This window comes from Rhinocladiella mackenziei (genome assembly GCF_000835555.1).
Source record: "Rhinocladiella mackenziei CBS 650.93 unplaced genomic scaffold supercont1.4, whole genome shotgun sequence".
NCBI lineage: Eukaryota > Fungi > Ascomycota > Eurotiomycetes > Chaetothyriales > Herpotrichiellaceae > Rhinocladiella > Rhinocladiella mackenziei.
Window position 1 is genome coordinate 126,564 of NW_013550601.1, and position 23,955 is coordinate 150,518.

General features: G+C 50.5%; 6 protein-coding genes across 6 annotated transcripts; 4 read left to right on the top strand and 2 right to left on the bottom strand.

Annotated features, from left to right (window-relative positions):
• Nucleotides 1-3,381: 3,381 nt before the first annotated feature.
• Nucleotides 3,382-4,173, bottom strand: Z518_05180 (uncharacterized protein; the record flags this gene model as incomplete). Its single annotated transcript, XM_013415995.1, has 2 exons — nt 3,382-3,819; nt 3,892-4,173. 2 exons carry the CDS (start codon nt 4,171-4,173, stop codon nt 3,382-3,384), a joined length of 720 nt encoding a protein of 239 aa, XP_013271449.1.
• A 5,223-nt stretch (nt 4,174-9,396) lies between these two features.
• Nucleotides 9,397-11,676, bottom strand: Z518_05181 (uncharacterized protein; the record flags this gene model as incomplete). Its single annotated transcript, XM_013415996.1, has 1 exon — nt 9,397-11,676. The coding sequence occupies one exon, from the start codon at nt 11,674-11,676 to the stop codon at nt 9,397-9,399; it is 2,280 nt and encodes a 759-aa protein (XP_013271450.1).
• Nucleotides 11,677-12,760: 1,084 nt separating this feature from the next.
• On the top strand, nt 12,761-13,824 carry Z518_05182 (uncharacterized protein; the record flags this gene model as incomplete). Its single annotated transcript, XM_013415997.1, has 2 exons — nt 12,761-12,844; nt 12,898-13,824. 2 exons carry the CDS (start codon nt 12,761-12,763, stop codon nt 13,822-13,824), a joined length of 1,011 nt encoding a protein of 336 aa, XP_013271451.1.
• A 954-nt stretch (nt 13,825-14,778) lies between these two features.
• On the top strand, nt 14,779-17,304 carry Z518_05183 (transketolase; the record flags this gene model as incomplete). The annotated part of the gene is made up of 7 exons (XM_013415998.1): nt 14,779-14,832; nt 14,894-14,942; nt 14,993-15,086; nt 15,293-15,377; nt 15,428-15,722; nt 15,775-17,138; nt 17,191-17,304. The coding sequence occupies 7 exons, from the start codon at nt 14,779-14,781 to the stop codon at nt 17,302-17,304; spliced, it is 2,055 nt and encodes a 684-aa protein (XP_013271452.1).
• Nucleotides 17,305-18,313: 1,009 nt separating this feature from the next.
• On the top strand, nt 18,314-19,389 carry Z518_05184 (uncharacterized protein; the record flags this gene model as incomplete). Its single annotated transcript, XM_013415999.1, has 6 exons — nt 18,314-18,523; nt 18,617-18,706; nt 18,757-18,770; nt 18,835-19,128; nt 19,184-19,319; nt 19,375-19,389. The coding sequence occupies 6 exons, from the start codon at nt 18,314-18,316 to the stop codon at nt 19,387-19,389; spliced, it is 759 nt and encodes a 252-aa protein (XP_013271453.1).
• Nucleotides 19,390-20,460: 1,071 nt separating this feature from the next.
• On the top strand, nt 20,461-22,857 carry Z518_05185 (uncharacterized protein; the record flags this gene model as incomplete). Its single annotated transcript, XM_013416000.1, has 2 exons — nt 20,461-22,655; nt 22,707-22,857. The coding sequence occupies 2 exons, from the start codon at nt 20,461-20,463 to the stop codon at nt 22,855-22,857; spliced, it is 2,346 nt and encodes a 781-aa protein (XP_013271454.1).
• Nucleotides 22,858-23,955: the final 1,098 nt, after the last annotated feature.

Below are 23,955 nucleotides of genomic sequence, written 5' to 3' on the forward strand. Positions count from 1 at the left end.
CGCATTGCAACACAATCGACGCCAAAGGGGCTGAGCGGTTACAGCTCTGCACCATCCACATGTAGGGGGTTTATGGAGGTCTTAGCTGTTTATGCTGAAAGACAATTTTAGCCGATCACCCAGGAGCCCAATTGCGCTCTCATAATAATAGCTCAACGAGTGTTCATGGAGTGCTCTTAAAGCGGCCTCCGCTCACCCACTAGGACCAAACCATCTTTGGCGAAGAGGCTTTTCACTTGCGAACAATATAGGTATCAACAGGTCAATTTCGATCTCATATTTGAAGAGACATTTTCACCGTGTACAGAGTCCGTGGCCATGACATACATTGCTACGTTACTGATACATTATGAAGCTACCCTCTGACTGGCTCACGGGGGATTTCACTTACTTTTCTCAGGCTGAGGGCTGTCGAACATTGGACACCTGACATGAGTTTCCCCTTGCTCTGCCATTCCTTTCCTATCCTATCCTATCCTATCCTTTGCACAAGATTCCCCATCTCTTTGACTCTGTTGGCTTTCGCAGCGGATCGTCCGTCAGCTTCCGTATTCAATACAATACTACGATCCAGATACTAAGTACCGATTCACCATGTGATTAGTATCTTGGACTCCCCCCACCAAATACGCGACATCGATGCCAATGCCCGCTGTCATGTCACGAGCACAGTAATCTAGCGAGGTTCCGCAATGGTTGGTTCTATTCCCTAGTTAAGCAATTTTCCCTATCATGTGATTTATCTGCTTCGTGCTCAGTACTCGGCGCAGTGCACTGTTGCGCATGTAGCTTCTGTAGTCACAGCTTCACCATAGGGAGTATTCGGGAGTATTATCGGTGATGGGTGCTGGGTAAAACACTGTCTGAGCAGATGTTCTGGCAGGTCCCTAGTTGGACGTATCTGAATACTCAATACTCGTAGAGAGCCCGGAGCCGGAGCCAGGTACTGGCACTCTGTACTATGAAACCGGTCGACTACCTGTAGGAGATATAGTGGAGCTACCTTACATACGGCTGGAGCATATACTAGGTATACTCTACGAGATACTATGTGCTCGTATACTGTTTATCCTCCTGGTCCGACCTCACTGCTCGTTTAGCAAGACCACTGAATTTATACCACGGGGTGTCAAGCCGTGTCGCGAAGGATCATGTACATAGATCATGTACATAGCATGCGTTGCGTAGGATACCCCCATTCGGCTTCCTCAGCGTTGAAGTCGATGTCACCCGGCACTTATATAGATGGATAGGTCCTCTTTTTGTGCACTCTTTGGAGCCTTCTAATGAGCTGATCCCTGATATCAAGAGAGACAATGATCAGGCATAGCTCCGTTGTGACTCTGCGGCTCAGAGTCTAGACCGGGCCATAGAATTAACATGCACATGGTCGCAATGGGATATTATGGTAACTTCCGCAATTGATATGAAGGCAAGCTACGTATCCCGTAGAGCGCCTCTTCGTTTTCTGGCGAGAGTGGAGGAAGAAGGAAATGAAGGATCTTCGTGCCTACTTTCCTGTCGTTTTGCGACGGAAGACCTTGCGGCCGTGACTTAGTATCTCGATGGGGCTCGATGGCGATACGGAGTGTGTTGGACTCAGAAGACCTGAGCTGATGGACGGTTAGGAAGATCGAGTCGTTGGGTCCGCCGAGCTCCAATGCTATGGAAATTTCAAGCTCTTTGCTTTCTTTGGAAATCCTAGAACAACCAGAGGACATCTTTCTCCCGTATATAGCTTTTTGTTCGCCTGAATGTTGGTCAAATCATCTCGCTCCTGGGTGTACAAGCGCACGCAAATTCCGTCCTTTTCGAGGTGGATCTGCGTAGGGTTGGAGTCCCCATAGAGGGGAGCCAGGTACCGTCAGGTAAACCGATTTGATGCAAGAAGGATGGAAACAAAGGGACCATATGCAGCGAGGTCGATGTCCCATGGTCGCCGATTGACAAAGGATGTGGTCAGCAGGAGGGTACCGAAACACTTTATGTGGGAGCGGGATACAGCCCCAGCATGGTACATGGTTATAAGGTTGTGGTTCGATCCGCAGCGCTTTTCAAAGCGGAAAGCCAACAATTAGGGAGCGCTGACGTACGTCGTAACGTCGTACAGTAGCCTCTGCTGAGACAGGATAGGATAGGCCCTGCCGTGATTGGTAGGGCTGGGAGATTCCGAACACACTATCTCGGGGCGCAGCTAATACCTATTTGTGAACTCTCTTATGTACCGTCATCTGGCTAGATATTCCGGTCATTTTGATCGTTTTTTCCGAATTGAGGTTATGTACCGTCTGAATACCCATTCGTTGTATTTATCACACCTCAGAACGCCAAAAGTGTCATACATACAAGTCAGGTTTCATGTTGTTACGCAACGCTGCGAACAATTACCTGCAAACTAGGGGCCCAGGTAAACTCTCCTCGCGCCCCTCTCCTTGTCTTGCTGGGTATACCCTACCGTCTCCTTCCCAGTGCTCACCCCTTCGAGACTTTGATTCAGCATCTAAGTTGAATGCAGATATAGGAATCTTTTTCTTCACTGGTTTCTAGGAGGCTCCGTTTCGTGCGCTCAGTCTGTCCTGTCCCCATGGGCAGTATCGACGCACTCCTCACCTGCGTATTCGGTACTTCTGTAAACTAGCACCACCCAAAGGGGAACTAGGAACAGAGCATTCATGCTGGCGGCACACGCTGACCCCTGTCCCGTTAGTGACGCTCGGCCTCACTCTGATTGGGAGTGATGCTCGGTTGGATCACTGAGTCGGCTGGAGTTAGGAAATCCCAATGCACGCCTTGACGAGCAGTTCGCTTGGCCAGAGGCATTGCTCTCGTCATGATGGCTCACCAAACCCTCCGAGCTGACTTATGATCCCCTCGTCTCTGAATTCGGTATGATTTCATACTTCAGTAATGCCCGCCTCGTTTCGAGTAGCACGGTGAGAGGGAGAGGGAGCCGTAAGAGATTACAGAACCCCGCAGGCCCTTGTTCTTGTACATTGGCCAGTAACATTCCTTTTGGAGCGGTACAATGGAAACGTACAAACTATCCCAGCGAGGGAATGCTGGCGGCATCCATCATCAACTCACCCGCCTCTAGCCCTTCCTTTCACATAAGCCAGATCCTCGTCGGGATACCAGTTCTGGTCATAAACCGCATTGCTTTGTCTCGACAACTCCGCGAGACCCCATCTCATCCCGTCCCACCCCAAACGCCAGTACTTTCGTGTTCAAACACAAGTAACAATGGTGCATACAGGGGCCAGGCCCACCCCGACCATGACGCCTTTCCGACATGCCGTGTCAGCAACCCGAGTTGGCAAATTGACCACAGTATCCGTTGTCGTCGAATTTTAGATCCTTGATGCGAGTGAAGAAATCAGCTTTCTATCGAGTGCTGGTAGACGACTGTGACAAGATGGCCGGGCCTTGCAATGCCGCTTGAGATGGAGTCATCTCAGATGATCCTGTCCGGACTCGTTTGTTGGCTGGGGATTCTGAATACGTCGGATCCGGGTAACCGCTGCGAAGAGCTTCCTGGCGTATACTGTCTCCCTGGCGGGATCCAATCTCTCCCAGTTCAGAGAGACGAGGTAGCATGGCCCCGTGTGATGGCTTGCCAGGTTGCAGCCCGTCGACATTGCTGGGCGGCGGGGGGACCTCGCCTTGCGATTCTAATAATCGGGATTGCAAATTGATGATGTAGTCTCGGAGTTGATAATTTTCGGCCTGAACCGCTTTGAAGTTTTCACTCAGAATTTGGTAATCTCGAACTTGCTCCTCCAGCTTCTTGATGTAGCCCTCTTTTCGTTGTCGAAAAGCTCTCTATTGGTTGATTTGTCAGCACCGCTTCGAAAGACGGAGAAGTGCAAGCCCGGCCGAGAAACTTTAACTTACTTGTGCAGCTCTGTTCTGAGCGGCCCTCTTGCTCGTGCTCAGCTCGCGCTTCCCATAACCTTTGCGGCCGTCACCGTTGTTCTCGCCTCCATCACTTTCTGCGCTTCCGGTGACGGCCTCGTTGCTGGCCGGGTCGTTGGGAGACGAAGGTTGGTGTTGAGGCATGGTGTCCAGGTGGTCAGGGAGGACGGCGGATTGAGGTGGAGGGTAATGTTGCTCGTGCAGGACTATTGAATGCTTAGAAACCGGCCATGGAGACAGTAGTTGAATGATAGAGGTCATGGCGGTGTGAAAGGGCTTGTGTATATGGTGACGTGTAAGGGGAACTCGTTTAGTATGATGAGTAAAGAAAATGAAATGGACGGAGAGTCAAAGACACAACCAAGTTCCAACACTGGACACAAGGCTGGACAAGGAGGGTGGTCATGGAGGATATATGTATACCATGACCAAGAGTGGGCCGGGGAGGGGGTTCGGTACCCTGGTGGTTAGGTACGAGATAAAATGATACAGCGAAACTGGGAAAGGGTAATATACGAGCGAGTATGGGGAGGAGTCGGGTACCAATACGGTATTCGTAGGACAGGAACCGCCACCGGGATCGACGATACTAAGGGAGCGGACAGCAGTGGGTGAGGAAAGATGAGAAGGGGAAGTAAATGGTGGAAGAGCAGGCTAGCAGCTAGCCAGTGAGCAGGAGGAGAGTCGACGGGTTTGAGGGTTGAGGGTCGGAAGGTGTCAGGCCCCAGGAGCCTTAGACGGGAGGCGTTGGTGCGTAGAGGAAGTGGGTCGAGGATTACTATACGTACGGTGTTCGGATTTGAGATGGTCCTATTGCTCAAATAGGTCAGAACGCTGGCCGTAATATTACCTGAGGATGGAAACGGAACATGCAAGATTCAAACCCCGGGGGGGGAAGGGGGGTTGGCACCCAATGCTTCGGCGTGCCCTGGTCGATGATGATGGTAATGATGACGAGGAGGTTGAAAAGAGTGAGGATGAGCTGGTGAGGGATTGGAGAGCAAGGTTGGAACAAAACTGGGAATAGGACTGGAATCGATTTGTTGATCATTGATGAGTGCAAGTCATGCGAACGTGGCGGGATGATGTGGACGGGGAGCATGGTTGACTGTGGTGACGGCTTACCTGAGGCATGGTCGAGGGAGAGCTAGCCGTGCGAGGAGCGAGCGCCGGGTGCATGGCTGATGGTGATGTTTGGTAGTTTTTCGCGGGGAGACACTGGTGGATTGGCGCCCGATCGGGGGTTTGGACGCTTAGAACGAGGCCAGGGTGCTGCACAGATCGAGCAGTAGCAGACGGGTTGAGATCGAGCAGCGCGGTTCGATTGATAAAGTAAGCAGAAACGAGGCGCTGGCTGGGGATGAGGATCCTGGGACGCTGTGGGAGACGGGACAAGAACTGAATCGAGATGAATCAATTTCTCATTACTTGGCCGCGCAGTGGCAAGAGAAGACGACTTTCAGGCTCCGGATGAGTAATAGTCAAAAGCAGAGGAAGAAATTGGCTGGCAGCAGCGAGTAGACTGGGGAGAGAAAAGTGAAAGAAAGGGAAAGGGAAGGGAAAAGCTGGATTAGCAATTCCTTACCTAATAACTCCCGTGTGGTGTGCCAGTGGTTTACAAGTGATCTCCACGAATGGCCCGAGGTAACTGGACTGACTGACTAATAAGTCGAACCTGAGACTAGCCTCTTGCCGTCGCTCCTGCCAATAAAGGAACAGTCCCCGTGCTGTCGCAACAGTTAACCGCAGTCGCATAACTATCTACTACTAAGATGTCTACGCGGCACAACTTTGTGTCTGTGGCAGTTCAAGGTCACTCAACCTGTCACTCCCTTGGCAACTAGTCCTGATCGGCTGAGGCCAGCTTTCAATCCCAGGTTCCTGGAGTTGAGGTACCTAGAATACCTTATGTACGAGTGCATCACCGAATACAGCACCCTTGACCTGCTCTTACTCTCTCTGTTCCGCACCACCAGCAAGGCGCAGGCAGATTTCACCACAAAAAACCGCCGGGCCCTGCAGGGCTCCGAGACGCCCTCCACCTGCCAAATTACCTCTTGCTTACCACATCTACCCACCTCTCTCGCACTATTCTCGGTTCTCCCGTTTCCTTCGTTCCTCTCCACCATTCAGGTTTCCCGTCCCACCCGGCTGTTTGCCTCTTCAGGCCTCTCCCTACATCCCTTCCCTGCTGACTGTTCTCTGACTGTTCCATTCAAAATCCGAACCTTCATCATCCCTCCACCTTGACCGAATTCGAATCGATCCCTCATTTACAACAATCCTTCCAAACGCCAATCCGCGCATCGCTCAATTGTTCATCGCTCCTCGCCACCGCCACTCCAACCCTGATTACGCCTGATTCAGGATCGTATCGGCTCCTTCTCCGACACCCACCGAGCCCTAATCTTCGACCTCTGTTTCGTTCTCCATGGCCTTTGTCGATTTCTATCATTAGCCACCATTCCAGGTTCCCACCCGACATTACCGTAGCTGCTTTAGACCACAAAGCCTTTCGGCCCCCACCTCCAGTTCAGATCTTTTTGGCTAAAGCACGTTGAATCAGTCACCAACCATACCGCTATTAGGAGCATTCAAGACTCTTCCTTTACTTCAATTTTGACCCGCTTAGGGGCACCTGCTCAATTTTCCCCCGCCGGCATATCTCAGCCAGATAAATCAACTCTATTTGTCCAGCATGGTCACTACAGATTCCTGGATGAACACAAATCCCTGTCCAACTTACGCGGGTAGTTGCTTGCTACTCCTAAAGCACCTTGTTAGGTCAGCATCTAACTACTCTACCATTGATGTGTCATCGCCTCACCCCTTTCCTCCGTATTCCCTGAATTTACTGTCGCCCTCTATTCCACCTCAAATGACTGATCTCATTGGAACTTGTCGCGGGTGGGTAGCTGCTAAGCTTGCTAGGCGGCCGTCAGCCCAACATCAGCTACTATTTACCCTGGACTTCGCCTGCCTATGTAGGGTGAATTCCCTTTCGCCAAAGCGATGGGCGAACGCCTACTGACGATCGGCTTGACCGAGACCTGAGCGAAACGTGTCTTTGCAGCGCGGATGTACCCTGCAAATGCGTTGGTAACTCATCGAACAACGCAAGAATTATCGGATGGACCTTTTCTGGATGAAAAATGCTCAATTCATCCCAAGGCAATTACTTTTTTGGGGAGGAGTTTCCAAGCCTTCATGCATCATGATCCGCCCAATCACGGTACGACAAAGAGCTATCAAACTTTTTGTGGCTCTGAAACATGAAAAACCTTCATCATTCCTGCGGACGTAGCCCGGATCGAATGCATCATTTTAGCAAGACCTGACGTTTGAATATGACTCTGCATATGAGGAGCATTTTCAACAGGAGCTCTACCTTGCGACTCTTTCGCAGAGACGGAAATTAATCTCGATTTGGCCATCAACGAATCTCAGCTCGATGATTGGCTTTCAGACAAGTTGCTTCTTGATCTTGGCCGGAGGCAGTGGGGAATGACCCAGTATCTAACCTTGTTATGTCGAAACTCTCCCCGAAGGTCAATAATACAATGCTGGCACCATCTCTTTTGGAACGTCTACCAGCAGACGAAGCTTTTCGGTGTGCTTGGCGGTTCGGACTTGAAGCACGAGCTGAGCTTCCAAGATGGGCAATGGGATCTCCCAGTAGCTTCGTCCATGGACCGTTGGATCCTCTTTTATTAAATCCACACTTTCGGTATAGTTTGCTAGTGCAAGTTTTGGATCGTTGGGTCGTCTCAACCTGGCCTAGTCGGGGAAAAGCTTGGATAGCTGTAATTTTCCCCATTCGACAGGCCATTTTCATCTTGGGGATATGTTTCGAGGCTTTGAGCTCCGCATTCTTACTCCCTTTACCAAACCCAGGCTCTAAATTTCGATCACAAATCATAAAGTCATCGAGTCTTGACAATCACTTTAGGGTGTCCTGAAGGTCTCTTCGGGCAGACACGTCAGTTACAAGGACCGCATTTACATCAATGAATCAGCAATTTATGCTGTCCGACTGATTTTTGGCAAATGATATTGTCAGCAAACCATTGAGTGGCCTCTTCGTGACCACCCAAGGTAGCGCTATTCAAACACCAATTCGGGATGAGATGTTGACGAGTCACAGCAGCAACAAGGTGAAATCCTCCCTGGCAGCCTCGTCCGGGGTTTAAGCAAGCCGTGGTCCTGACAACTGAGCTTAAGTGAGCCATGCCCTGACAACTCCGCGGCGAGGATGCACGGCGCAATGGCATGAGCCTTACGCTACCACCATGCTCAAAAGTCTAGCCACGAAGAAAAGTTCTCGCTCCGCAGTTATTTTCCATCCTTGCTGACAAATGTCTTTGTTCAGGCGCTTCATTGTTCACCGTACAATACGGTGGTTCCGCAGCTTCAGTCATTTCAGAACACGAGCTGAACTATGGTAGAAAGAAACGACAATTTCGGTCTGTAGTCCCTGGCTGACCTCGCGCGCTCTCATTAGTTCTCGGACCCGAACATCGCCGGATCACCATCTGGGACCTTTTGCTTGACACTCCACACGACCGGGTATGTTCCGCAAGCCGGTCGAGACTACATCACAGCACCTTTCTGATTGGTAGTATTTTACAATGCACGGAGAACACGGAGAACACCACCAGGACCATACTGAGGCAGAAGGCCGACGGGATATTCCATATGAAATAGAGATGGACCTGCTTTCCACGGGACTCGGCCGGGAATATTCGTTCGTTGGGCAGATGGTACAAGAACTGTATCTAGCGACCAGAGCCCGGAATTAACACCAAGAACAAAGGCTTTATACGAGGAATTCGGATTTATCAAGGCGCCTTTGAATACTTCCTTGAAACCGATCGATCCGCAGACGGTGAGTATATTTGCTGTGCAACTCTGCCGTTCGTCCAACTTTACCTGGAACTGGAAGCCTCCTGCTTGCTATACACTTGCTGGGCCAGACCGTTAGCTGCTGCCCAATGAAGCAACTCTTTTAGATTGCAGTTTTTGACTACCCTTCCTGGCATCTGTTCAGTCTTGCAATAGCTGGTCGCGATGATCCATATGATATTCAGTAACTGTCAGAAACGGTGGCAATATCTAGCAGAAAAGAGATCGGGACGCTCGATCCGATATACAAACGCATCCTGAACGTTCTTCGAAGACCGCGACAAATCATCACATCGTTTGAAATGACTAGATCAATATATTATTGGGGGGACTCTAAAGCGTCGGATGAGCAACTCGCTAATGTTATTGGGTATTAGTCGTCGGGCCTCACGTCTGGGACATGGGACGAATTTGTTCTATCCATCAATTGGAAAGAAAAAGTGATTTTGATAAGACCGTACCTGTGGTTAGGACATCGGTCACCAACCTGTTAATTGTTTATTTGGAATCATTCATTACTCCCTTTTTTCTTTTCTTCTTTCTCATGCCTCGATTTGACTACCAGGACATTCTATCTCCTTCTCACACGACAAATCCATGACTCAAAAGTCCCAGGACATAGACATATACAAATATTGTTGTCCTCGGCAGGCTATCCTTGAAAAGTGAAGCAGGGCCGAAAAGGCTGTTCTTGGTATGCGAAGACGCCGCATTGGTCGTGCTGGCATTGCTACCGCTGGACGTCGGCGGGACACCTGTTGCGGTATAAACACCGGTGGGGAGACTTGTCGTAGTTTTCTCCTTCGTTGTTGCTGTTTTAGTACCACCATTCCCTGTTCGGGTCTCACGACTGCGCCGTGTGCTTGGGAGAGTTGAAGTGTCTGGAGCCGTGGTATCTTCGGATGTTGGGGCACTCGTTATCATACTCATGGGCGCGGTCCCTGGTACGCCCGCCATCGTCACTAACCTCGGGTCAGGGGATTGCCAATCTGTCGCTTGGTCGTACAGGACCCCGTTAACAATGACACCGGCACTATTCGCGAGCATGTTCTTCTGGTCGGTGTTGCATGTTGCATTGACCGCTCGGAGGAAGCATGTGGGGTCGGCCACTGGCGGTGCAATATTCTGATGCGTAGCATTGCTCTCTCCAAGAGTTCCATAGTTCGATGAATCCACCCGGGTTCCCATACTGATGTCTGTACCTTCGATGATACGCGAAAAGACCGTAAATGCAGTTTCCGGCTGATAGGCAGGTACCAAGTGGCCAGCATCGTAGATGCGGCTGAAGCTGAGGTTTCCATATTCTCGAACCACGCCACCAACGTATGAGTTATTGGCCACGATGGGGGCGTACCCTGCAGCATACCAAGGCATATACGACCATCCCGCCGCACCAGCAATGGCAAAAGAAACTGCTTCGCCTCCAAGCCAGTTGCAAACGTAGTCTCTATCACCGTAAATGAGCGCAACCCTCACACCGGAGTGGAGCAGATCAACGAGATCTTGAATCACGCCGTCGCGGGCATAGTCACCCGTGGTGTTGAAAGCCGTGAAGACAGCCATAGAGTCTTGTGTGTAGTTCACTGGCACCCCAATAGCCTCTTGAACCGACAATTGGTTCAAATATTCGAGGTACAGAGAATCAGGAAATGGGTCGAGCATGTCCTGGGAGATGTCGTAAACGGATCGACCTGATACAGTGTAAGCACCAACAACGTAGAGTTGGCAATATAACTGCGCTTCAGCACACGCAGCGTTAACCGCATCCACATTTCCAGACCCAAAAGGGTCAAGAGCAGCCTCTTGCACCCTACAATTTGCCGTTCGCTGCTGGCATCCGTCCGCACTGTTGTAGGCGCTGAGAGCATTCAGTTCTTGAAGTTGAGATATTGCCTGTATGCCGTATGTGTTCTCATATGCGAATTTTGGATGATATGGAGTCTGGGTTAATAAATCGATCCAACCATTTATGATACCCAATGATTTGAGACTGACTTCAATGGTGCTGTTGGCAAATTCCACGTCCGTTTGTCGTCGAGCATTCTGGGCTTGGAAAAATGATCCCGTCGCAGGTCCATACTTGCCTCCGTAGCTCTCTGTGAAAAGATGTATCTCTGCAGTTTGTCCGGTGCTTTGTGTGCGGAGGGCCGTATTATATTGAGGAAATGAAGCGAGAAACGTTTGCACGAAATGCCATATTGATTGAGCCGCAATCTGAGAAGTATTTGCAGTGAAAGATGAGTTCCCAGAGCCAAAAGTGCCATTCAGAAATGTATAAGGGGGTTGTGTGATCGGTGGAGTGGTTGGCGGGGTGACCAGCGTCTCATCCAATAGATTGAGGGATACATTGGTGGTGGAGTCGTATGAGAACCCAGCCTGGACAGGTTGATCAATGAAGACAATGTTACTGCTGCGGTCCCAGCCCCAATCTCGCGGAATGGTTCCCAGCTGATCCTCTGAGATTTCGATGACTTGACAAGGTCCGACTTCCTGAAAGAGACCGACCATGCTACTTGAACCCGGACCGCCATTGATGAATACAGTCAAAGGGGATGATTCAGGCAACTGTCTTGCTTCGATAAACCAGAAGAAGGTATTGATGGTGTAATTCCCTTGGCTGGGATCTAACACATTTGGTGGCTGTGTGATGTAGCCAGCGAATTGTTTTTGAGTTGAGAAGACTGTTGTACAAGTGCCGATAGGGATGCTTTTGTAACTAATTGTGACATTTGGATTGACAGGCGAAGGCAGGGTCACCCGAGAATCATTGGCAACAGGCGGAGGAAATTGTGCTCGGGCAATTAAAGGGAAGACAAAGACCCCAAAGCATATATGGTGGAGCCATTGCAGACATGGGGCCATGCGCTGAGGAAAAGGTTAGCTCTAACAAGCTGGAGTAAATTTTGCGCATACCATGTTACATCGACTGGCCTTGTTTCAAAACCTCGATATTCAACACGACCTTCATGTATCTCCAAGCATGTTCAAACCCAGCAGCTCGTTCGACGAAGGTGTGGACGCGGTAGCCCAAGCAGACCAAATTTCGCAGGGAAGGTTGGTAGAGCGTACTCGATTTCCTGAGCGGAATGGGAACGAATGTTTGCTCGCTGGTGTAGGCAAAGTTTTCTGAAGAAGTAAAGTCTCTTTCCCTCCTTGTTATACACAGACATGAATTCAGGTCGACAGGTTTGCGCATGCGAGGGCGAGAGGAGGATCGACAAGGGCGAATTCACAAGGGAAAGGGAAGAAAAGAAAAATGCAGCCCGAGTCCAGAGGGATGATCTTGCAAGTAGGCTGCAATGGGATATTGCCGTTCAAATGAGTGTCCGAATGGTGTGTAAAGGAAGAGAGAGATACAAATTGAACGGTAAGGCAGGAAAAAGGGTGAAGTTGAGGCCAGCTGTTGGACTCGCATGCTAGTTCTGCAAAGCCTGTATTTCTAAATGGCGGAATGCCGATGGCATCATGTTGATTCTAGCTTGACGCCATTTACAGGAATTTTTCTTTAGGTCGATGAGGGGTGAGGGGTGCTCTGTTCCTGGTGCCAAGGCGATCTCTTTTAGCTACCGAGCACTAGCTAACATTCCCATCGGCGTGCCTTCGAATATTAAACACTAGATCCACGTATGGAGAACCTCCAGGAGGTATTTACTCAAGTGTATCAAAGGACAATGATGACCGGAAGCTATCTAGGCACTCAGGGAAACAAGAGAATTGCACTCAGGCTCCAGGAACTCCTTTATAGTCCGGCCGTCTGGATCCAGGAGATATGCACGTGACCGTCACTGCCAAGACTGTGTTCCGCTCCAAACTCGCAAAAAGATTCCAAAGTTCGCGTCTAGACTTTTGTCACCTCCGCTCCTCTTCCCCAAGTCGGCGATTCGCCCATCATCGCCATTCTCTTGGACGAAGCGAGATCCTTCGCGCAAAGGGACTGTTACTCATCATGGCGTACAATGGCTACAACGGCTTCAACGAAGATGTCATGGACGGCGTCGAAACCTCGGGCCCTAAAGTGACCGTCAGAGAAGTGAGCCACCCCTCATGCTCTTTCTCGCTTTGATCTGATCTGACGCGCAACAGGTCGAACAAGATCGTTGTGACTTTGTCCTCCAATCATGCTCTCTTGCTCTCGCCAACTCCCTCCGTCGAGCCATTCTCGCCGAAATACCTACCATCTCCATCGACCTGATCGACATCAATACAAATTCCTCCGTTCTTCCGGACGAATATCTTGCACATAGACTCGGAATGGTACCCCTCAACAGCAAGGGAGTGGACGAAGCCCTGAATTACCAGAGAGATTGCGATCGATGCACAGATCACTGCGAGTACTGCTCCGTCGTTTTGCGCCTCCACGCCCGATGCACCAAGCCTGGCACTATGATGGTCTACGCTCGTGATCTGATTGTCTCCAATCCTCATCAAGATGGTATCGGCATGCCAGTCACTCGTGATGCTAACGGCACCGGACCACTCATTGCCAAGCTGAGACAAGGTCAAGAGATCCAGCTGGAATGCATTGCAAGGAAGGGGATCGCCAAAGAGCATGCGAAGTGGGCCCCAACTGCCGCTGTTGGATTTGAATACGACCCAAACAACAAGTTGCGACACGTGGATTACTGGTACGAAACTGACGCAAAAGAAGAGTGGCCGGTCGATGAGCGTAACGCCACGTGGGAGGGGGATGACTCTGCCGCCGATGCCGCTTTCGATCCTGACGCCGTTCCCAGTGCCTTCTTCTTCGATGTTGAAGGCGTTGGCACTCTCGAACCCGACGACATTGTACGTGGAGGAATCGAGGTCATCCAGAAGAAGCTTGCCGAGACCATCAAAGCATTGGGAGGGGCAGAGGTGGCTGGTGTCGACGGGATGAATGGTGTGCAGAGCCCTGATGGATATGAACCTGCACCGGCAAATGGAGAATATACATCATATGGTGGTCTTCGAGGAGGCGCAACTCCCTATGGGGCGACTCCATATGGTGCCGGTGGGTATGGGTCATACTAGGGCCTCAGTTGCTTCCGGTGAAGGTTTGAGATTCATTCTGCATAGCGAGGCGTTGAAAGGTTCAAGGTCAGGAGGGGCAGAGTCTGGATTCCAAAAGCAGGCCGAAGTGAGGCCGATATTTCGCGTCAATTCGGGTTCAAACGAATTTTCAAAGTCTGCGACAAAGGGCGCAACAGAAACAGCATAACCATTCCTGAAACCACGCTGGGACTTGGCTGGAGGCGTTTCATCTCGAGAACAATAGTGTCTGTTTCTCATGAGATGCGATGGCGTCGATGTCTGCGAGCGTGGAGTGATGACCTATAGGAAGGTGCGAAATAATGTTCAATTGATTGCACGTGTAGCCATCTCCCGAGAAGTGGGCTCTGGGTGACAACGCCAGCAAGACAGCCAACTGGAACGGGCAAGTGGGAAGTGCTCTCCTGACTGGGCTCTCGAGTACGTAGTCAGCAAATGCGTGGGAAGATGCTTCCGTAATCGATACCATGGCGGGATGCCGCGGACGCTTTGGCATTGATATGCTCGATACTCTCCGTGGTCGTCGACGATACCCCTTTGATTTCCCTTCTATTCTTCAGCTGGTTGTGAGTGCAGCGCAAAGCGTTTCTGGTCCTTGGCCGAGACATATTCGATATTCAATTTGAGACTCGGCCCAATTTGGTGAAACCGAAGGAGGCGGGATCCCTCAGTTCAACACGAACAGCAACAACAGCCGAAGCATAAAAGGTCTGCTGGGCAGTGACTTCACGACCCTGCCCCGCCATACCCACACTGCCTTGCCTACGGTGCTCAGTGCTCAGGGCCCTGACCTGTCAACAGAAATCCGCAGGTGAACAGCTCCGGCTTCGTCCTCTAATTTTTCCTCAGCAGCTTGTTCGCCTCTCTGACTCTTTTTGTTTTCCTCTTCTCCATTTCAATTGTTTCCATCCTCGACTCTGATACAAAGCTGCCAAAATGGGGTACACAGATCTCGATTGGAAGGCCATCAACACCATTCGACTACTTGCGGTATTTATTTTACCCCACCAACCTATCCAGAATTGCCCCCTCCTAATTGTTCTTCGTCCAGGTCGATGCCACTCTAAAGGCAAACAGCGGCCATCCGGGCGCTCCCATGGGTAAGAGGGGTCAATTGTCACTGTGAATCAGGTTAGTGACTGTTTTCCAGGGTTGGCCCCGGCGGCCCACGTCCTGTTCAACAAATTCATGACCTTCAACCCCAAAAATCCTGACTTCATCAATCGCGACCGATTTGTCCTCTCGTGAGTCCATTCCCCAATTCCAGCAAATCTATACAGCGCGAAAAGCGGAAGGACTTTCAGAAAGACGCTTCAGATCACCTGCGGATGAACCATGTTCCAATTTTGCCGAATTGGGGTTTTCTTCTTTGGCATCATACAAAGAGATTGGAGATCACTCTGTTTTGACGCAACGACGATGCGGAGAGAACTTTTCTGACTTCGTATAGGAATGGCCATGGTTGCATGTTGCAATATGCTCTCCTCCACCTGTTCGGCTATGCCATCTCGATGGATGATTTGAAGCACTTCCGAGTATGTTCTGACATCCTTTGCCGTGTTTCCTCGAATTAACTGGGCTGTAGCAAGTCGATAGTATCACTCCAGGCCATCCTGAAGCTCATGATACCCCCGGGATTGAAGTCACCACTGGTCCTCTCGGTCAAGGTTTCACCAACGCAGTTGGTTTGGCCATTGCTCAAGCTCACACTGCCGCTGTCTTCAACAAGCCCGGATATGACCTCATCAACAACTACACCTATTGTATCTTCGGCGATGGCTGTGCCATGGAAGGTGTCGCGAGCGAGGCCGCTTCTACTGCTGGACATCTGCAGTTGGGCAACCTGATTTGCATTTATGACGACAACCATATTTCCATTGGTAAGCTGTGGTGTACAATACTTGGGCCTTAGAGATGCTGAGAATTCTGCAGATGGTGACACCAAAGTCGCCTTCACTGAAGACGTCGAGAAGCGATTCGAAGCCTATGGCTGGCATGTTCAACATGTCAAGGACGGAGATCACGATCTGGAGGGGATCGAAGCTGCCATCGCCAAGGCAAAAGAAGCCAAAGACAAACCATCCATGATCAAATTGACAACCACTATTGGCTTCGGCTCCAAGCTTCAAGGCACCGGCGGTGTGCATGGCAATCCTCTGAAGGCCGATGACGCGAAACAAGTCAAGGTCAAGTTTGGTTTTAATCCTGAAGAGTCCTTTGTCGTGCCTCAAGAGGTCTACGATCTGTATCACAAGCACGCTGCTGAAGGTGCTGCTGCTGAGGAAGCTTGGAATGAGCTATTCAAGAAATATTCGGCTGAATACAAGGATTTGGGCTCTGACTTCGGCCGTCGTTTGGCGAAGAAGCTACCGGAGGGATGGGAGAAGAAATTGCCCGCATACAAGCCTACGGATGCCCCTGTTGCCTCGCGGAAGCTTTCTGAGAAGGTCTTGGAGGACATTCATGAGGTTATTCCCGAGCTCTTGTCAGGCTCTGCAGACTTGACGGGAAGCAACAACACCCGATGGAAGAATGCTGTCGACTTCCAACCTCCCTCACTTGGAATCGGGGACTGGTCCGGACGCTATCTTCGATATGGTGTTCGAGAACACGGAATGGCTGGCATCATGAACGGCATTTCTGCGTATGGTACTCTGATCCCGGCCGGGGGTACTTTCTTGAACTTTGTATCGTACGCAGCTGGAGCGGTTCGTCTATCATCGCTCTCACACCAGCGAGTCATCTACATCGCTACCCACGACTCGATCGGTCTCGGTGAGGATGGCCCAACTCATCAGCCAATCGAGACACTAGTTCACTTCCGAGCACTCCCCAACATGATGGTGTGGCGACCTGCCGATGGGAACGAGACTTCTGCGGCGTACTATATGGCCCTGACATCCACATCGACTCCATCTATTCTGGCCTTGACGAGACAGAACCTCCCTCATCTCGAAAACTCCACGATAGAGAACGCGATCAAGGGTGGTTATGTTGCTCTTGAGGCCGAGAATGCTGATGTCACCCTTGTGTCGACTGGTTCCGAGGTCGCTATCTGCATTGAAGCTGTCAAGGTTCTGAAGGACCAGTACGGCGTCACCACCCGGGTTGTCTCAATGCCTTGCACAGAAGTGTTCGATGCCCAGCCCAAGGAGTACCAGCTCAAGGTGATCCCAGACGGCATTCCAGCCATGTCTGTTGAGGTCATGTCTACTCTTGGTTGGGAGAAGTACTCGCACGAGCAATTTGGCCTGAACCGATTCGGTGCCTCCGGCCCTTATAAGGACGTTTACAAGGTAAGCTCAATCTTTCTCGCGTGTGGAACTTTCGAGTCTAATATCTTTGCAGAAATTCGAATTCACTCCCGAGGGCATTGCCAAGCGGGCCGCCGCCACTGTTGATTTCTACAAGGGTCTCAAACCTCGATCCCCAATCAATCGTGCTTTCCAACAACTTATCTAGAGGCGAAGAAGCTTGCTAGACTCAAGACAGACAGATCTGTGGCAGCCGATAAGAACCTCAGAGTAAAGAATTTCGCGTACTTACAATTCAGCAGAAGGCCAAGGTGGTGGGCGATTCCGTGAATGAGGTTGATGCTATTCACATAGAACCGGGCAGAAAATGATATATGAAGAAAGAATAGACGTTGAGGCTCAACAAAACAAGTCGCTTCTTGCTGTGATCTGATGCATAGTAGTCAATCACCTGGCCCTATTTCGACCCTGGCAAGCTGAGCCCTTCAGATGTTAGCTCGGGAAATTTTTTTCATTTGCGAATCGAGCCAGTTGGGATTGACAAACAAGGATCGGCGACATGTGTGGCGCTCCCCCCGGTTGCTCAACTTCCTGACTCGATCATAAAAAGGTGCCTTGCATCTGTTGGAGCGGTCTTTGCCTATTTCTCCTCTCATTCTCCTCTTTGCCCACCTTGGGCTCCATGCTTCTCCTCCACCACGGCACTCATGGATCGTGAAAAGTGAAGGTCTACTCGAGGGCAGGCAGAGCATTTCCCGCCCAACTGTCACCTTTAGCCGACGGCTCGACCGGGTCCCATGTCGAGTTTCCACAAATTTTCCACTCTTGACCTCATCCGTCTCAAGCGTTCACTCTCACGAGTAAAACAAACTCAATCATGCTCCCGATAGCACTCCATGCGTCTCCCCCGTTCCGATCTGTCCGTTTCTTTGCTGTTGGCAAGTACGGAAGCATGACTGGAATATCTCCCAGAGCCTCGCTTGTCTGAGTCTCACTCTCCTGGTCCCGCGTTCTCTCTCTCTTTTTTTTTTTTTTTTTGCTTGTGCCGGCATGTTGCGATTGTCAATTATATCAGGCCAGCAATTCGTACCCTTGCCTCTTACTACACACTTCTACCGACTCCTTATCTCAGAACAGCGAGACGTCGATCGATCCCAAGGCAAAGACTGAACGAAGCTGGTTCACCTCGCTTGTTCGGCCGTTGAAGTTTCGCGGAGATGCCACCATCGACTTGGTTGGTCATCGGCGCGTCAAGAGGCATAGGCCTCGAATTTGTGCGTCAATTGCTTGAACAGGGCAACCAGGTGATTGCAGCAGTGCGAAATGTTCAGACAGCCAACCAGATTTGGCAGTTGTCTGCGCACACAACGAGGCCCGCTGCCTGTTTGATTGAGCAATGCGATGTCACGAATGAAGCCAGCATTGATGTAAGTTCATGAGCAGGGAAACAGCGCGGCCAAATGAAGGGGGCGCGCCCGAATCGAACGCGAACCATCTCATGATTCTAATTTGTTTGATAGAGTTTTGTGAGTCGAATGGCAGGACTTGTGTCTAAGGGGATGAGGATTGAAAACCTTGTGTTGAACGCTGGTGTCCTGAAATACCCCAATGTACGATCTTCTCTCCTCTCCTAACACTTGAAAGCTAATGCGACGGTCAGAGGGCCACTGAAATGTACGAGCGTGGCACCCGTCATATAACTCTACTGATCAGAGTGCTAATCCTCAATGTCACACAGATCATTTAGCGACTTTGCACTCCACCTGCACACCAACACGATCGGACCCATAATCATCGCCCAGAAGATGCTCCAGATCAGCAGTGCGGCTCCTCCTTCCAAGGTGATCTTTATCTCCTCCGACTCAGGATCGACAGCGCTGTTCCGAGATCATGAAGATGGGTTTGGTGCATACGCAGCAAGCAAGGCTGCGTTAAACCAAATGCTAAGACATATGGCCGCCGAACTGAAGAGAAAAGGGGAGAAGTGGCAGGATGTGTGCGTATTAGCGATGCATCCTGGGGAAGTACAGACGTGAGAAGCTTGCTGATATTTTCTTCGAGAAATGCTTGTTGACAATTTATTTTAGGGACATGGCGAACATTGACCTCGACTGGGAGGTGGAAGGCATCATCAGCCCCAGCGAAAGTGTGACGAAGATGTTGATGGTGATTGGGGAAAAAGATAGAAATGATTCTGGGACATTTTGGTGTTGGAATGGGAGAGTGAGTTTGATGTCACCGCAGTCTATTGTCTGTAAGCTGACTATGTCTAAACCAGGAGCACCCTTGGTAATCTTAGAAGCATGAAGCACAGGAGGAGGAGAAGATGTAGAACGTCTCTGTTCGGCTCCTCCATCATGTCTCAGCATGATGCCTGTACGCAAAAGAAATCTCAGATGGCAAGCAGGATCAATTTCCACTCGACACAATTCAGCTACGGGGCTCTGAGGGCGCAAGACACGAGCGCAAAGGAGAAACGAGATGTTACTAATCGGGCGAAAGACGAAGGGGGACCAATAAGTCAAACCCGAATGTTGAGCTATCCAGCTCATAGGACTCGGATGGCCTAGGCGGCGAGCCAACGGGAGGATACCTGTCTCTTGTAGAGGGAGGAAGACCGGCAACGGTATCGTCCTGGGATGATAATAGAAGATTCGAGTGCGCAAAGGACATAGACAGATGGCTTGCCTTGATATTAGTCAGTGCTTCGTACTCACTGGGAGACCATGTCTAGAGGTGCAGGACAAGACAGACGCCTTGCAGACGCCTGAACGGTGGCGGCAGATCGCGCTTACCGGAAACAGCATAGCGCCACCGTCCAAATTCTTTTGATTGCCTGACACTTTTTTGCGTCTGATTTTCTACCGCTTCGCTCTGCCTCTGCCATCAAACAACCGCATCTACACATCTCAGCTTCACCTTTCTCCTTTACATCTTCTGCCAGTTTTCCCTGCAGTCGATTGCTGTCCTGCCCCTCCCCCTGTCGAAAATACTCGTAAGTCGCAAAAAAAAAAAGAGAAAAGCCCTTTCAAAAACCTGCAAGTGATTCGGTAAGTCATCCAACCAAAAAGCGTGACCCTTTTTCTATCCACGCACTCAAACCTGTGCCAACTGAATTTCATCTAACTGAAACTTGTAGTGCTCGACATATTCACATATCATTTGCCGACGCCTTGTCGCTATTGCTCTGCATTCCTGTCCATACCCTCGTTTTGTTCCCCAATTAAACACATTCAAAAAAGTGAGCGCTCCTTATTCCTCCATTGTGCGGGCGCCAGTCAAAGAAAGAACCCAATCTTTGCCTGCGTGTCTGTGTCCGGGCGATATCACGATCATACCATCGCTAATACACCGTGCAGCAAGAATGTCTGCAGTCGATGTCTCCAGTGCCGCTCCGGCCTCTGCTGGCCAGAACGGGGCTTCAGATGCGCCTACCCAGAACGGCGCGCCCGCGATCAATACCAATGTAGCGCCGTCTGAAGGCCCTAACGACAACGACATCGCAACTCCTTTTTCTGCGACCCCCACTACGGCGCAGCACTCCGCCTCCCTCTATGTCGGTGAGCTCGACCCCTCTGTCACGGAGGCCATGCTCTTCGAGTTGTTCTCCTCCATCGGTCAAGTCGCCTCCATTCGTGTCTGTCGCGACGCCGTCACCCGCCGTTCCCTCGGATATGCCTATGTCAACTACAACAACACCGCCGACGGAGAAAGAGCTTTGGAAGATTTGAACTACACTAGCATCAAGGGTCGTCCATGCCGCATCATGTGGTCTCAACGTGATCCTGCTCTTCGCAAGACTGGTCAAGGTAATGTCTTCATCAAGAATTTGGATGCGGCAATCGACAACAAAGCGCTTCACGACACCTTTTCTCAATTTGGCAACATCCTCAGCTGCAAAGTCGCTCAAGATGAGCTTGGAAATTCGAAGGGCTATGGCTTCGTTCACTACGAGACCGCCGAAGCGGCCAACCAAGCCATCAAGTCTGTCAACGGCATGTTGTTGAACGACAAAAAGGTCTTCGTTGGTCACCACATCGCGAAGAGAGATCGACAAAGCAAATTCGAAGAAATGAAGGCCAATTTCACAAACGTCTACATCAAGAACATCGAGGAGTCTGTCACCGACGAAGAATTCACCAAGCTCTTCGAGACCTATGGAACCGTTTTGTCCGCCACCATCACCCGCGACGAGAATGGCAAGAGCCGGGGCTTTGGCTTCGTCAACTTCGCCAATCACGAGTCGGCATCCAAAGCTGTCGAGGAGCTCAACGACAAAGAATTTCACGGCAAGACCCTGTACGTTGGACGTGCCCAGAAGAAACACGAACGTGAAGAAGAGCTCCGCAAGCAATACGAGGCTGCTCGCATGGAAAAAGCTTCTAAATATCAAGGTGTCAACTTGTACGTCAAGAATTTAACCGATGATGTCGACGACGACAAGCTTCGCGATCTTTTCAGCAGCTATGGCACCATCACATCTGCCAAAGTCATGCGTGATACAGCTGAGCGTACCTCCTCTCCTACGGATGATAAGGACAGTGAGAACAAGAAAGATGATGATGATGATGCCGAGAGTGGCGAGGAGCCAAAGCCTGAGACTGAGGGAGATAGCAAGGACGAATCCAAAGACGACACCAAAGACTCCAAGAAAGATAGCAAAACCTCTCAGAAAGTCTTTGGCAAGAGCAAAGGCTTTGGCTTTGTCTGCTTCAGCAACCCGGATGAGGCCTCCAAGGCCGTCTCTGAGATGAATCAAAAGATGGTCAACGGCAAACCTCTCTATGTTGCGCTGGCTCAGCGCAAGGATGTTCGCAAGAATCAGCTCGAGGCTAGCATCCAAGCACGGAACACCCTTCGCCAACAGCAACAGGCCGCAGCTGCTGGCATGCCGCAAGGCTACATTCAGCCAACGGTCTTCTATGGTCCAGGTCAACAATTCCTTCCCCCCGGCGCTCAACGTGGGGGGATGCCGTTCACAGGTCAACCGGGCATGGTCATTCCCGGTATGCAAGGCGGCCGTGGGCAATTCCCTGGTGGATTCCCTCAACAAGGCCGTGGGATGCCTCAAAGTCAACAACTTCCTCCCAACTTTAGTTTGCCTGGACAGATGCCATTCATCCAGAATCCCGCTCTTGTCAACGGCATGTACAACAACCCTCAAGCCTTGGCCCAGATGCAAACTCAGATGGGCCGTGGTGCCGGTGGTCGTGGTCAGATGCAAGGTATGCAGGGTATGCCTCCCAACATGCAGAGCATGGGTGGAATGCGTGGCGGACCGAACTTCCCACAAGGCGGTGGAAGAGGCGGTGTGCAGAATATTCCAGGTGGCCAAGGTGTTGGTCGCGTGCCTCCCCAAGGTCGCGGCCAGATGATGCCCAGCAGAGATGATGTGACTACATCAAGCAGCCTCAACAACCTCGCATCATTGCCCCCCAGCCAACAGAAGCAGATGCTTGGTGAGGCCATCTACCCCAAGATCCAACAGATTCAACCAGAACTTGCTGGCAAGATTACTGGTATGCTTTTGGAAATGGACAATTCCGAACTTCTTGCTTTGTAAGTCTTTATCCTTCATCGTGGTTTTTACTCAACTAATCCTCGCTCTAGGGTCGATGATGACACTGCCCTTCGCTCCAAGGTCGACGAGGCCCTCAGTGTCTACGATGACTACATGAAGAGCCGAGCCAAAGATGGAGGCCCCAACGGCGCAAATGAGGAGGATACGTCGAGGGGCGACGGCGCTGAAGCGACTGCATAGGCGATTTGATGTCAGGTCCGCTTTCACTGTCTTAACAGAACACTTCTCCCAAATTGCACGATCACTGTATTCATCGTTGGCAAAAATATGCCTTTACCAAAAGTTTTGATACGCAACCATTTGACCAAGTGCTCTGCAATGGGCTCCGGACATGGGCCTGGGCTGGACTGGACTGGTGTGGGCAGGCGAACGGTGTCTTTCCTTGAGCTTGAAGGCTCGATTTCTCTCCGGTGGTTCGGGGATGATGAGCTTTTCACTGAGTATGTATGATAGACTGGCAACATGCTTCTTCTGCTTCCGCTTGCCTATGCAAGCAGGCAGGTATGTAGCTACTTATCCTCCGGGATTTCTAAATCATGGAAACTCGAGATAGGTTGTATTTTGCCCATTTGCATAGATAGATTCCCCCTTAATGCAAACAGACCATCCTGACTCTTTACCTCCGTTTCGTTCTTTGCTTCATTTTGATTGGGGGAGCAGCTCTTATTGTTGATGTTCGTCCAGACACAGTGACACCGGCGGTTGATATCCTCCTCCAGGTTAGTCAGGGCCACTGGCTTGATTGTTTCCAGAAAACCGCCATCATTTCGACAGGATTACCTGATTTCAAGTTTTCTTGTGCGCTCATATTAGTCTGTTTGATAAGCTCACAGTGTCCTCCTCTGTTCCCAGTTGCTGTGGGAGTCCATTCGGATTCTTCGCAGTTGCTCTCACAGCTCTTGCTTTCGGTCAATCACAAGGATCTTGTTCCGTCGTCATACTGATACCTCAATTGTGTTATTTTCTCTCCCTTTCATTCATATCATTTGTGTATTACTATTGCAGGCCATTTCTGGACGCTTCTGGCGCAAATATGTGTCTGTGACTCCAAACCCTTTGTCTGATGTATGCCATTCTAGCATTTGCCTTCAGTCCAGCTTTTTGGTAGGGTCGTTACAAGGCGCGAGACTTTTCCTTTGTTTTTCTTCTTTTTTCTTTTTTTGCTCCTTTGACGCCATCCAGTGTTCCTCGTCGTACATTCTCTTTAAAGTCATGAGTAAAAGGATCACAGAACTCCGGGCATACGTCATCCCTTTTTCCACTGTTAAAGGTATCGAC